Source organism: Rousettus aegyptiacus, unplaced genomic scaffold, assembly GCF_014176215.1.
Source record: "Rousettus aegyptiacus isolate mRouAeg1 unplaced genomic scaffold, mRouAeg1.p scaffold_m13_p_3, whole genome shotgun sequence".
Taxonomy (NCBI): Eukaryota; Metazoa; Chordata; class Mammalia; order Chiroptera; family Pteropodidae; genus Rousettus; species Rousettus aegyptiacus.
The window spans coordinates 33,140,188-33,154,123 of record NW_023416306.1 but is presented as its reverse complement, the minus strand read 5'-3'; the positions used below and the strand labels follow the sequence as shown (position 1 = coordinate 33,154,123).

The 13,936-nt window shown below is 40.0% G+C and overlaps 1 protein-coding gene across 1 annotated transcript in view; it reads right to left on the bottom strand.

Moving 5' to 3' along the window:
• GOLM1 (golgi membrane protein 1) overlaps window positions 1–13,936 on the bottom strand; it is a 49,879-nt gene that overhangs the window by 12,071 nt on the left and 23,872 nt on the right. Inside the window, exons 4-6 of the mRNA XM_016130331.2 lie at window positions 10,030–10,084; window positions 9,325–9,427; window positions 2,125–2,248 (exon numbers count right to left, since the gene is read on the bottom strand). Coding sequence (XP_015985817.2) covers window positions 2,125–2,248; window positions 9,325–9,427; window positions 10,030–10,084 — 282 coding nt within the window. The remainder of the gene's footprint in view (window positions 1–2,124; window positions 2,249–9,324; window positions 9,428–10,029; window positions 10,085–13,936) is intronic.

Sequence of the window (13,936 nt, the reverse complement as noted above, 5' to 3'; positions counted from 1 at the left end):
TATAATAGCATAAAAAATACAAATAAATTGAACAAAAGAAGTACAAGGCTTCTGAAAACTACAAAACACTGTGGAAAGAGAATTATAAAGGACTTTAACGGAAAAACATCCCACATTAGTAGAACAGAAGACTTAATGTTAAGATGGCAATATTCCCAAACTAATCTACAGATTCAATTGTAATGTCAAAATTCACCTGGATTTGAAGAAACTGACAAGTGGATCCTAAAATTCATATGGAAAGTCGACTGGCTCAGAATAGCCAAAATAATCTTGAAAAAGAACAAAATTGGAGCACTCATATTTTCTGATTTCAAAGCTTACTACAGAGCTACAGTCATCAAGACTATGTGGTACGACATACAGACAAACAGACCAATGGAATAGAATCAAGAGCCCAGAAATAAAACTTCACGCTGAAAATGATGTTCGATAAGGATGTCAAGACAATTCATTGAAGAATAGTTTTGGGTTTTTCTTTTTTCAATAAATGATACTGAGACTGAGTATCTATATGCAAAAGAATAGCTGGACATCTACCTTCACACCACATACAAAAATAGAATTAACTCAAAATGGAACATAGTACTATATGTAAGAGTTAAGAACTTTAAAACTCTTAGAAGAAAATACAGTAAATATTCATGACCTTAGGTTAGGCAAAGCCTTTTCAAATAAAACACCAAAAGAACAAGTCACAAAAAAGAAAACTGATAAAATGGGCTTGATCGAAATTTAAAACTTGTTCTTTAATGAATACAATGAAAGAAAAAAAAACAATAGGAAAAATATTTGTTAATCATCTAATATCTTATATATAAAGAAATATGAAAAATTTACAATTCAAAATAATTTAAAAATGGACAAAGGAGCCAGAGCCGAATAGACATTTCTCCAAAGAAAATCTATAAACATTCAATAAAGCACACGAAAGGATGTTTAACATCATTAGTTATTAGAGAAATGCAAATCCAAAGCACAATGAGACACCCAACACTCACTAGGATGGCTGTAATGAAAAAGATAATAAGAGTTAGCAAGGATGTGGAGAAATTGGACTCCTCATAAACTGCTGGTGAGAATGTAGAAGAGTATGATCACTTTTTGAAAACAGTTTGGCAGTTTCTCAATACATTAAGCATAGAATTACCATATGACCCAGCAATTCCACTCCTAGGTACACACCTAAGAGAAATGAAAACTTAGGTCCACACAAAAGTATGCATATGAATGTTCACAGCATTATTCATAATAGTCTATTATTCATTATTCATAAATATCTATCAAGTAACAAATGCATAAACAAAATGTGGAACAGCCACACAATGGAATATTATATAGCCAGAAAAAGGAATAAAGTCTTCATAAATGCAACATGGATAAACCCTGAAAAGCATTATGCTAAGTGAAAGAAGCCAGACAACAAAAGGCCACATATTGTATGATTTGATAAGGCAAATTTACAGAGATAGAAAATAGATTAATGGTTGTCTAGGGCTCTGGGGGGTTAGGGAGTGAGCAAATAGGTATGGAGTTGCTTTGGGGGATATAAAAATGTTCTAAAATTGATTGTGATGATGGTTGTATAATACTATGAATATACTAAAAAAATAGTGAATTATAAATATTACATAGGGTGAACTGTATAGTATATAAATTATATCTCGATAAAGCTGCTATGTTTAAACACAAAACTAAAGATCTCCCAGAAGGCTTCAAGCAGCAATTTCATGGGCTGTGTTTTACTAAGAAGGTAGCCTCACAGCACAGGCTCTGATCACTCCACCACTGACCAGGTGGTACGACCCTGACCGTAGTACTTAACTATCTCCATAGGCCCCAGCACCTTCAAAACAGGGAAACAGCAGCAACTCTCTCCCAGAGCGGCTGTGTGCTTCAGCTGAAGTGATCCTGGTGTAGTCTCAAGCACAGGGCCTGAGGCCAGAGTCCAGCCTTCCAGGTCAGAGTCCCAGCACCCTGGGACCAGGCTGTTGTGTCTCAGGGAACCAAACCCATAAGGGAGAGCAGCAGAGAGTAAATCAGACAGCAGATAAGAAATAAATGCCTGCAGAAGGGATAGGAATACCTTCTGGAAATCCTCAGCAAAAAAATACCCAGAGTTACCTGCTGGCCTTGGTTTGTTTTCAAGTCTCTGGAAGCTACGGCTTCATTCCCATTTTTGGTGACTTCTTCTATCCGCTCCTCACACTGCTCCTTCACCTCTTTCATCTGATTGATGCACTGGCTCCTTTGGGGAAAGAAGGGAGGGACAAATATCGATGGATGTGTCTATATACCAAGTGTGTCCCTGCTATGATGGAGAATCCACTTCAGTAAAAGACACACTCGTCTTTTTCCTGAACCAGGCACTTTATCTGAAGAGGACATAGGGCAGGGCAATGTGTGTTCTCAACTCTTAAATTACAAGGAAACTGTAGTTGATTGAAATTTACTAAAAGGATGTCACAATGTTCTAAAACAGGTAAACTTTATTGGTTAGAAAAAGCAATTTTTTAAATATAATCTGTGATATGATAAAAAAAAATGTTTTTGATTTTTGTCCTCAGCTACTGGCACAGAGCTCCTACAACCCTTGGAACTTCCTGAGTAATGGAAGTGTCTCTTGTTATTTATAATGAGCCAGGTGGACCATGCCTGAGTTTATGCTAATGAGCCAAGTGGGAGAAGCCTACAGAGCTTTAGGATGGAGCTGGTGGCCAAAAGAACCAACTATATAATGAGAGGGTTGGAACTTTCGGCCCTACTACACCCATCCTGCAGGGAGCTGGGAGGGACTGGAGATGGCTTTCGATCATGTAACCAATGGCTTAATCAATAATGCCTACATAATAAAACATCAGATAAAAACTTTAGACCATGAGCCTTGGCCAACTTCCCGGTTGGTGAACATATCTATGTACCAGAAAGGTGGCACCCCAACTCCAACAGAAGCTTCTGCCTTCCCCCCATTCCCACCCCAGATCACGTGTTATGAGTTTCTGCCATTCAGCTATTCCTGAGTGGCATCTTTACAATAAAACTGTAATTGTAAGTATAGAACTTTCATGAGTTCTTTGAGTTGTTCGAGAGAATTACTAAACCTGAGGGTGTTGTGGAAAGCCTAGAATTTATAGCTAGCTAGGCAAAAGTACATGTGGCTTGGGGACATCGAGAACTTGTGACTGGCATCAGAAGTGGGGGCGGTCTCCTTGGACTGAGGTCCTTAATCTGTGGAGTTTGCGGGAACTCTGGGCAGAGTCAAAACTGAACCGAATTTCTACTTCCAAGAAGAGGAAAGAGATGTATTTTTCCCTGTTCCTCTCACTAAGCAGAACTAAAAACTCTGGACTTTATATTTAAAACAAACATAAAAAGAGTCCCAAAGGTGGAGAGAAAAAGGCACTCCAGCTAGGGACCTCGGACCTGAAGAACAACACAGTGGTGTCATTGGAGGGATGTGGGGATGCCAGCACTTCCACTTCCACCTGACAGTAATGTGGTCCCCTCCCTCCCCCATGAGGATGTCAGCAAGGAGTCAGGGCTTTCACCACTGACCAGAAGTTTCAATCAAAAATCACTCATCATATCAAGAACCAGGAAGATCTCAAATTGAACGAAAAGAGACAACCAATAGATACAAACGCTGACATGACAGAGAAGTTAAAATGATCTGACAAAGATTTTAAAGCAACCACCAGAAAAATATTTCAATGACCAATTAAAACATACTTGAAGTAAATGAAAAAATAGTCTCAGCAAAGAAATAGAAGATATAAAGAAGAACCGAATGGAAATTTTAGAACTGAAAAATGCAACATCCAAAACTTTAAAACTCAGTTGAGAAAAGAATCAGTGAACTGGAAGATAAAACAATAGATATTACCCACCTAAACAGAGGAAAAACCAGACTGGAAAAATTAAAAACAAACAAACAAAACAAAACAAAAACACATAGCTTCAGGGACCTGTGACCTGTGTGACTCTAACTAAAAACCTAAGACTTATGTCATTGGAATCCAGGAGAAGGAGATTTCCCAGCAAGGCCCACATAACTATTCATTTTTTATGCACATCCCCAAGGTCTTACTCCTATTCACTCACCTCCATGACAACACGATATTATCTGTCTTGCCCAGGTAGATCCCTCTGAGCTCCCCAGGTTCTCCTTCCTTTTCTTCTAGAACCTAACGTCTTAATCTCCCTTTTCCACTCCCCATTCTAAATGGCCTTTCCAAAGAAGTCTTCTGGGTAACAAATAAGCATTCATGAAAATGATCTAGTTTGAGACAGTATCTAAAGGCACTATCGAAAGAAAGGTGGCTAAGTTAGCATCAGGTTTGGCTGGGTGAAATAGAAAGACCAAAAGACAGTTTATTTTTTCCTCACAAAAAAAAGAAGTCTGGATATGGGCAATTCAGAGCCTCGTATAGCAGCTCTGAGTCATCAAAAATCCAGGCCTCTCTTTTTGTTTCAATATCCTAGCATTTGGTTTTCATTCTCATGATTATACCTCATGCTTCAGGATGGCTGCTAGCGGTCAGACACCTTGTCTGAGGCCCAGGCAGCAGGAAGGGGGAGGAAAGGCAAAGGAAAGGGATGTGCCAGTGGACTGTCCTCATTTTCAAAAGATTTCCTGTAAGCCCCACTCACAATTTCCTTTTTCCACTGGCCAACTTAGTCATTTGGCCATACCTAACTGCAAGGAAAGATTAGAAATGTTGTATTTTTGCTGGGGAAAAAAAAGATGACCGGATCTGGATAAGCACTGACCAGTCTTGGTCACAAGCAGTTTCTCAAAAATGTTTGAGTCACGAAAACTGGTAAAACAACTGAGCAGTGTACCAAACTGAGAACATATCCAATTACATACTTTGTTAATTTAAATGTTTAGCTCATGTTTAATATAGACACAGATGGATACATACAGAAATATTTATCGATACGTGTATATAACACAGATGAGTATACACGCGTGTATGTCTGCTGTCAGCTGAGAAGGCCTAGTAGCAATGATACCCCAATGGCAACAAGTATTCAGATCTTGGTTTCTAATACCATTCGCCAGTAAAAATAACAGGGCTCCTTAGAGAAATGCTTGATTGGACTGGGACAGAGCATACCAACCAGAGTGTAAAAAAAAAGAAAAAAAGAGCAAAAAGAAAAGGCAAATCCACAACATTGGGGATATGTCCAATGGACAATGGAGTCAACTGAAAGCGTTCCCCATGGCCAAAGGTAGAACAATTGGAGCAAAAGAAAAAGAATAGTATTGAATTATAACTCAAAGTATAAAACAAATATCCGAGTCCCTACTGATATAAATAAGAGCCAAATCTGTACAGAAAAATTCAAAACAACTTCTATAGACGCTCTGCCCTTAGGGAAATGGAATGTATTTCTCAATCTTTCAAGTGTTGGTTATGCATAGTGACTTCTTCCAAAGACTGTACTATACAGGGAGAAAAAATACTGTAAGTTGATAGTGAAGAAACCTGACAATGACTGCCTCAGTCAAGAGGTCAAGATTAACATCAACAGTGCTAATCATACTGACAATATGTACCCTCGATGTGAAGTAATGAAAATGGCACTTTCTTCTGTGTGGCCTTCCTCCCCAAAAGGTGTCGCCCCAGTGTAACCATTAGAAAAACATCAAATCTTAACTGAAGGACAGTCTACAAAATACCTGACCAGTAAAAGGTAACCTAACACCAACCAAGGTCAGAGAGAGGGAGAAATAAGGCTGAAACCAGAAGCCAGATGTGTGGTTTCCTGATTCTGTGCAGTGCTCTCATACCACACGGCTGCCTCTTAGGCACTGCACGCATTTCAGAACCCAGTGCAAGTGCACTTAACCTCTAACTCTTGTAGTAGACCCCTCAGTTCAAAGGAACTTACCAGGTCTCAGCGTACTACGTACACAGAGGGGTGTCAGGTAGTGCAGAAATAATGAAAGGCAGTTCCTGACCTTGCACAGCTTACAGATCAAGAGAAGACTTGCTGAAATAGTCACTTAAATAAAATTCTCATGAACATGCAAGCCACAGGTGGTAGACTAGTGCCCAGAAGTTTAAACACAGGGAACAAAAAGAGAAACGTCTGTGCACTGAAAGAACTAGACGTGTCCAATTCATTGTTATGAATATCACAGAGGCTCAGGATTAGCAAATGAGCAGGTGCAGGGCCATTCCGGGACATTTAAACCTACAAAAGGGAAATACCGTTTTTCAGCCTTGCCAAAATCAAGTACAAAGAGCTTCTATCTCAGCCTTGCAGATTAAGGTCAGCTCTCCATATTCCAGCAATAAGGGGAACAACCTCAGAAAAAAGCTCAAATTCCAAGACACAGGCCATACAGATCATGACGGTGTTGCTTCCTGAAGGCCTCAGGCTGGCTTTTTCTTACATGTTTTGGTAAATGTTCAAAAATTAACTGGAGCTAAATTACAGAGACATACAGGACTTGGCCACAAGAGATTATTCTAACTGGTACAACTGACGGTCGGAAGCATGTGAGTGGACTGCACTCAGCACAGAACTCTATCTATCAGGACGAGCAACCCGATCATCCTGGACTCTGATGTCGGAGTATTACTAGTTACATTCCAGTAACGGCATTCGCCAGCCCTACTTCTTCATGGCATGGAAACAGATGGCAAGCAGTTCATCTCACACACTGACTCTAGGTGCTTTGGGGAGAGAATGCAAGCCTGTCTGGATCAAATACAGTGATCACTTAGTGATGTCTGCCATGGGGACAGAAGAAAGAAGTGGGAATGTGTGCTGCCTCATACTGAAAAAAGAACATTAACTTGTTTCTAAGGAAACTGGGCCTTTCCAACAGCTTCTCCATTCTCAACGCTGTCTTTTATAAAACCTTTAGACCAGAGAGAGTGTTTTAACAGAGGACAAACTTATACATGGGCATATACACAAAGTGGTGTGTTCAATTTGTAGGAACCTGATGCACAACTTTGTGTATATATCCATTTATAAACTTTCTAACAAGGTGTTCGTACCTTTTATCAGATTCTCAAAAAGGATCTATAATCCAAAGAAGTTAAGAACAACTATCCCTCTCCAGGTTTCAACATTCCATGAATATCATCCCTGGGAAACATCTTGTATCTGGTTCTGGGCTTTGGGCACAACTAATGAAACGGGAGCAGTCGGCCAGAGTTTTCGATCTACCAACCTCCTAAGAGAAAAACAGTGCATCCCAAACACACAGCCAACCCAGTTAGAACATCCTGCCTACCATCTGTCTGAACACTCCTACCTGGAACACTGGGCCTGGCTGAATTCCAGCGAAAATATTCTGGATTAACATTTATTGAGGGAGGCCGTTAGTGGCTTATTGTATTTCAATCAATGGAAGGGAAATAAGGTGTCTCTCAAGGATGAGTAATAATAGGATTGGGGCACCTGATATTTGTCAGAACACTTTCATGGGTTAGCATCCTAACTCAGGGTTTCTTGACTTGGCACTACTGGTGTTTTGGGTCAATAAAACTTTGTTGCAGGGTAGGATGCCTACCAGCATCTCTACCTACAAGATGCCAGGATCACCTTCCTCCAAGGTGTTGTGGACAACTAAAAGTGTCTCCAGACATTGCCAAAGGTCTCCTGGCAGCAAAACTGCCACTCATGGAGACCACTGGCCTCGCTGAATAAGGTTCCGTATGCATATTCTCTAATTATGTTTCCTTCGCACTGACTGTGAGGTCCTTTATGTATTTATGTACTTGGGGATTTCTGCTTTTAGTTCTATTTGGTTTTAAAGCAATTGGGAAGACATGATGGTGAACAGGCAATCTTTTGGAAGACGTCACAATCCCTACGAGGGCAACAGGTGTAAGGAGACTTATTCTCTATTGCTGGTGACAGCACAGATGGCTAAAACCTTTCAGAAGGCAATCTGGCAATTTATACCAAGGGATACACTAAACTTACAGTCGAGTCTTTTTTAGAAGGAAATAATCCAAAATAGTAATTTTTAAACGTTACAGGCATTGATGTCAGGCCAAATATAATAACCAAAACTTAGAAGCCACCTAAATATCCAACAAAAAGGGAAATGATACCTCCACCATATGCAATAGTAACCAGCCATTTTTACATTTTTAAATCTGAGAGCAATATGGATTTTTATATATACATAGTACTAGTAAGAGAAAAAATGATTTAAAAATTTTAATGGCAATTGTAATTATGTAAAACTTGTTTGAACCTGGGCACAGACTAGAGAGGAGTAAGTCAAAGAGAAAAGAGGTCTGGGGCCATGGGTGGCTGGATGTCTCTGAATCCCAAACTCCTTGTGCTCGAGTTATATTGCTTATAAGAAAAAAAGGGAGGGAAATACACAGACTAGACATTCTCTACCCTCTAAATTGGTTTTTACTATCTTATTAATGGGTTTAGCCAACTTTTTAAAAGTTTGTTTTGATCAAAAAAGTACTCCAAGAAGTAAAAGTGTAGTTTTCATATGCAACTAAAGTGAAGTTGTTATCAGCTTAAAACAGAGAATGTCGTAATTATAAGCTGGAGATCTATGTAAAGCATGATAACTACAGTAAATAATAATGTACTATACACTTGGAATTTACTATAAGAGAAAAGTGTTCTCAACCATACAAACAATAAAAGGTAAACATGTGATATTACAGATGGTAAATTAGCTCGATGGTTAACTAGGGGCAGTATTTCACAATGTATAGGTATAGCAAAACATCACATTTTACAACTTAAATATACACTATAATTATTTGTGAATCATACCTCAGTAAAGATAGAAAAATAAAAGCACTCCATTCTTACTGTAGAACTTTGGAAAGACACTTAAAAGTCAAGAAAACAAAAGCAATAAAATCATACTGATACTATGCTGAATCACCTCTTAGTCTCTGAGTTGGACTTAGGTCACATCTGAGTACTTTTAGAACACATCATCAAAGGCTTTAGGTTTATTGACTTACCAGAAAACCTGTGCCACACCAAGTTTTAAATTAGATTAAGTTTGAAAGTATGTTGAATAGTCATGTCCTGCTAAGGAGAACTGCCCTGCCCTCTTATTTATCTTGTCTTATGAGTCCACTGGCTAACACTTTTCTATGGCTTTCTGAAGCACTGCTAACACTTAAAAAATAAAATGCATTTTTTTCGGAAGGCCCTGACTCCTTAAAAAGGGGCTGGACCCGTCCCACAGAGCCCTGTGTGCTCCATCACAGGAGGGCAAGTGGAGATTGTGCTGGACGCTGTCCACTGCCTTCAGCCTAAAACTTGTCAGCCCTTGAGTGCATGCACGTGATGCTGAGACACACTTACAGGTCATAGGAGAACTTCCTCTCCAGGTTAGTCTGGTTCTTTTGAAACTGGAGAACATCCTGATGCAGCTTGCCGTAATTCTTCTGCAAGGTCTGGAACTGTTCTAAATCAAGAGGAAGACAAGAAATCACACAGTCACCAGCACGGCCGCAATGAACCCTGCTGATCCCTCCAGCCGCAGCAGAAGGGGGAGCAGACTGCACAGAGGGGCTCACCCTGTTAGTGCCTCTACCGCTGCTTCAGCAAGGCCCCCCACAAAAACCCAACCCTGATGCCAAACTGATGAAGTGTAGCAAAGAAATGGAATTAAATTGGGCTGGATAATTTTTATAAGTTTTATAAACGATATGTGAATTCAGGGTGATGAGTGACCCAATTAACACCCACACACGCACACACAACATATACATAAAATAGACCACATGCATATCATATATATGTATGTATATATTATTTCTTAATGTACCAAAAAATGAGTCTGAATTCTTCTGTACAGAAACTTGAAATGTATTCAGTAACATATTTGAAGGAACAGCTCTTTAAGGAATTATAGTGAAGCAAAAAGAATAAATCAAAGATTACTCAATCACTGTAATCCTATCCATCATTAGATTACAATTAGAGACCTTAGAGAAAGCCAAGAGAAAAGGCAGGTTTTTCCTACAAGGTCCAATGTCAGGTGTAAAGGAGGGGAATGGAACTCACCTTGCAGTGTTCTGATAAGCCTCTCACTTGAAGTGATATTATTCACTAAAACTGCCTGCAAGGAAGATAAACACAGAATGAAACACTGGGCAACCTAACGACTCACAAGTGCGGTGATAAGACTGACATGTGGGTGGGGGAGGAAGGAAGGGAGCAGCCCCTCCCCAACCCAGAGCAGCTGTCAGGAGGGCGGGCCCCAGATGGGCAACAGCTCTCTGGCTGGACAATCAGATGTCCACAGTCTGAAAAATAACATGCATGTTGAAAGATCTGCTTTCCAAACAGTAGTCTGTAACCCAAGGGAGGGGTACCCGGATCCTGGCTCTGTTTCATCTCCAGGACACGATCCTCCTCCATGAACAGCCCCAGCCCTGCCTGGCTGAATCAGCAACTCCGGTTTCTCTCTGAGGGAGCCCAGGTACAGTCACATCCTCAATCAGAAGTCAAATTCTGAATTCCAGGCTGGTGAACAGACTGAAGAGAAGGGGACCTGGTGACCACTCCAGCAGCACAGGCTCCTGATTCATTTTAGCCTCTGGCTTCTGTCCACAGAGCCTACCAGCTTTGACGATGGAGGGCTCACAGCCAGTTAGTTACACAAAGTTGGGAATGCCAACGACAGAAGAGGGAATTGGTGACACAGGACTCAAGACAATAAAAAAAAAAAAGTAGAAAGAGATGGTGTGGAGTTTAGTGCAACCAGCAGCCAGTATGCGCTGAATAACCACTGTGCCTGGTGCTCTGCTGAGCCCTCCACACCTATCCACTCCTTTGCTCTTCATACCAGCTGGATGAGGTGGGCAAAATATCATCCATCTTAGGGGCCAGGAAACTGAAGCCCAGACTGCTTAGGAGGGTCAATGTCACATGGCTTTCTCAACAACAGCAAACAGGCAAAGCAAACCCCTAGCCCCAGCAAGGGGGCTCCAGGAACTGAGCTCTTCACCACCAACCACTTGCCAAATTGGATCTAAACCCCGAGTAAGACATCAATCTAGTGGACTGTGCCTAGTGCTAAAAAAAAACAAAAATCTGGGAAAAAAGGGAACTAGAATATTCAATATCAGAGCACATAATACTGGTGTTGTTTTGTGGGCACTGTGTCATAATCGACAAAGTCTGTAAAATGCTGCCCATAATCTGAAGACACATTTTTGCTGCATTCCTGGTTCATGGTGTCAGTGACCACACCACTTCCCCATTCTGTGCCTCTGGTTTCCTCTTGGACCCTCTCTGTGTAGCCCATACTCTTTCTTTGGCCTGGACAGAGTTTTCTGGAATAAGGTGATTATGAATACAGCAATGTGCTCCTAGAAATGAAATCTGGCCAAGCTAATCTGGTGTTTATTTGGGGAGATCTGAGCACAGGAACATTTCCTAGTTCAATGGAAAAGAAGTCACAGTGATAACATCTTCCATGATCAACCTCTCAGGGAGAGACGTCAAGAGGGGTACTTACAGATATTCTACACAGGTAGCAGAGAGAAGAGAACCTGAAGTGACAGGACGATTAGCATAGTGGGGAACCAGATTCACATAGCCTGAAGATCCTGCCACTCTTGTTAGATTAAAAAGACAAAAGATGGCCATATGGTCCAGCATCCCCACTTACGGGTACAGAACCAAAAGAACTCAAAGCAAGATCTTGAAGAGATCTTGCACCCGCACATTCACGGCAGTATTATTCACAAGAGCCAAGAACTGGAAACAACCCAGTGTCTCTCAATGGATAAAGAAAATGGTATATATGGTGGTGGTATAGACATATGGCGGAATATTATGCAGCCTTTAAAAAGGAGTGTCACATGCTACAACATGGATGAAGCTTGAGGCCATAATATTAAGCAAAACAAGCCAGTCACAAAAAAAAAAAATACTGTGATTCCACTCATATGAAGTATCTAAAGCAGTCAAAATCATAGAAACAGAAAGCGGAAAGGCAATTGCCAACGGCTAGGGGAAGTGGCAGGGAAATCAGGGTTGAATGGGCATAGTCTCAGTGTTGCAAGATGAAAAAGTTCGAGATCTGTTGCACAACATGAATATATTTAACACTATTAAACTACACACTTAACTTCTACCTCACCTATGCATCAAAACCTCCTCTCTGAACATCAAAGCTGAAACAAAACAGAAAAAGAACATTTAAATGATTATACACTGATTATATCTCAAAAGCTGTTATCTCCCCAAAGCTGTTATCTCCTAGGTAAATCATTTCTAAATTATGGCAATATAAAAATTATGGGCAATATGACTTGTCCCTCCTCATAGCCCAACCCAAAAAAAATTCATATTGGAGTTTGCAACTATCTGGGGATTCAGAAAAGTTTAGAAATTGCTGCAATCTGAAATATCTGAAGTTATTTCTATCTACCACATAAGTTTATTCTTCCAAAAAGAATTTTAGTTATCTTCCTCCACCTACTTACTTATGCATGGAAAAAAACAGTCGTCTCCACTTAAATGGAGAAAAGATCATAAAACGCCAACAAGCGTTTATATACAGTTTTATATTTACTGAAAATCTTGTTGAATCACTTTTAGGAAAACTATAAAAATGCTTTTAGCTTTTTTAAGGGTTCAATAAAGAAAAAAATACCTGTACTAAGCAAAATTATTCTTAAATGTATTATATATTCTACTCTAGACAACCCAGGTGCTTCACATGTTGGTGCAGTGACTTTGTGGAGAGCTGCACTTCCTGTGAGTGTGAACCGTGTCCCCAGGGATCGCTCAGCAGCGGACAAGGAGGCACAGTAAACTCCACTGGAATGTAACCGGAAACTCGGAAAATCTCAGGATTATAATCCCCCACGTACAAATTAATTGTAACCATTCCATTCTGGGAAACAAGTACATTTGATCAAACTATTTCTGCTTTAGCTTCCTAGAAAAATAAGCCCAGCATTTCACAGTACATTTCCAAAACAGTAAATCTACAAAAAAATCAGCACATTTTGAAAGCTCAACAAAATGTAAATGACTAAATTTTACATACGCTATCTTTTGAAAAGCTCACTGGAAGTGTGATACCGATCACATTATTAAAAAAAGAAGGTGACTTCTACTGCTATATTTGTTTGGCTCATTAAAACAATCGACCTGCTTTGAAGGAGAGGGTCCATCTTAAATCAAGCCTTACTAAAGAGGAGCCTCAAACCATCTAACCCCTGACAACCCACCAGCACTCAGGTGCCCAGGTAATGTCTTTGGAGTGTCATTGCTGTTAGTTCCTCAGAGAAACAAACCTTAAAATGAAAAACTTAATCTTAGTGACCTGGGCATGATATTAAGAATGGGGAGAACAATATGAAGTATTCATTCGTGTCATTTTATCCCTCACCAATCTTAAAATCTCCCAGAGCAGTGCCACCCGACGGAAATATGGATGTCCTATGTTAGTCACATATAGAAATTTTCAATTCTCTACCCCTGATATTAAATAAAGTAAAAAGGCACAGGCTGGGCAATGGATTTGAACAGATATTTCTCCAGAGCAACGGCCAATAAGTATAAAGGAAAGATGCTCAACGTCATTAGTCATTAGAGAAATCCAATCAAAATGAGAAGACACCACTTCGCACAAGTAAAAAAAAAGTGAAGGGTGGGACTGGCAAGGATGTAGAGAAAATGGATCCGTCATACAAAGCTAATGAGAATGTAAACTGATGCAACTGCTATGGAAAAGTTTGGCAGTTCCTCAAGAAGTTAAAGAGACACATGACCCAGTAATTCCACTCCCGAGTATGTACCCAAGATAACTGAAAACACAGATCCACATAAAAACTTGTCCACAAACGTTCACAGAAGAATATTCATAACAGCCAAAAAGTGGAAACAACTCAAATGTCCATCAAGTGAGGAGTGGGTAAACAGAAAGTGGTATATCCATACGACAGAACAT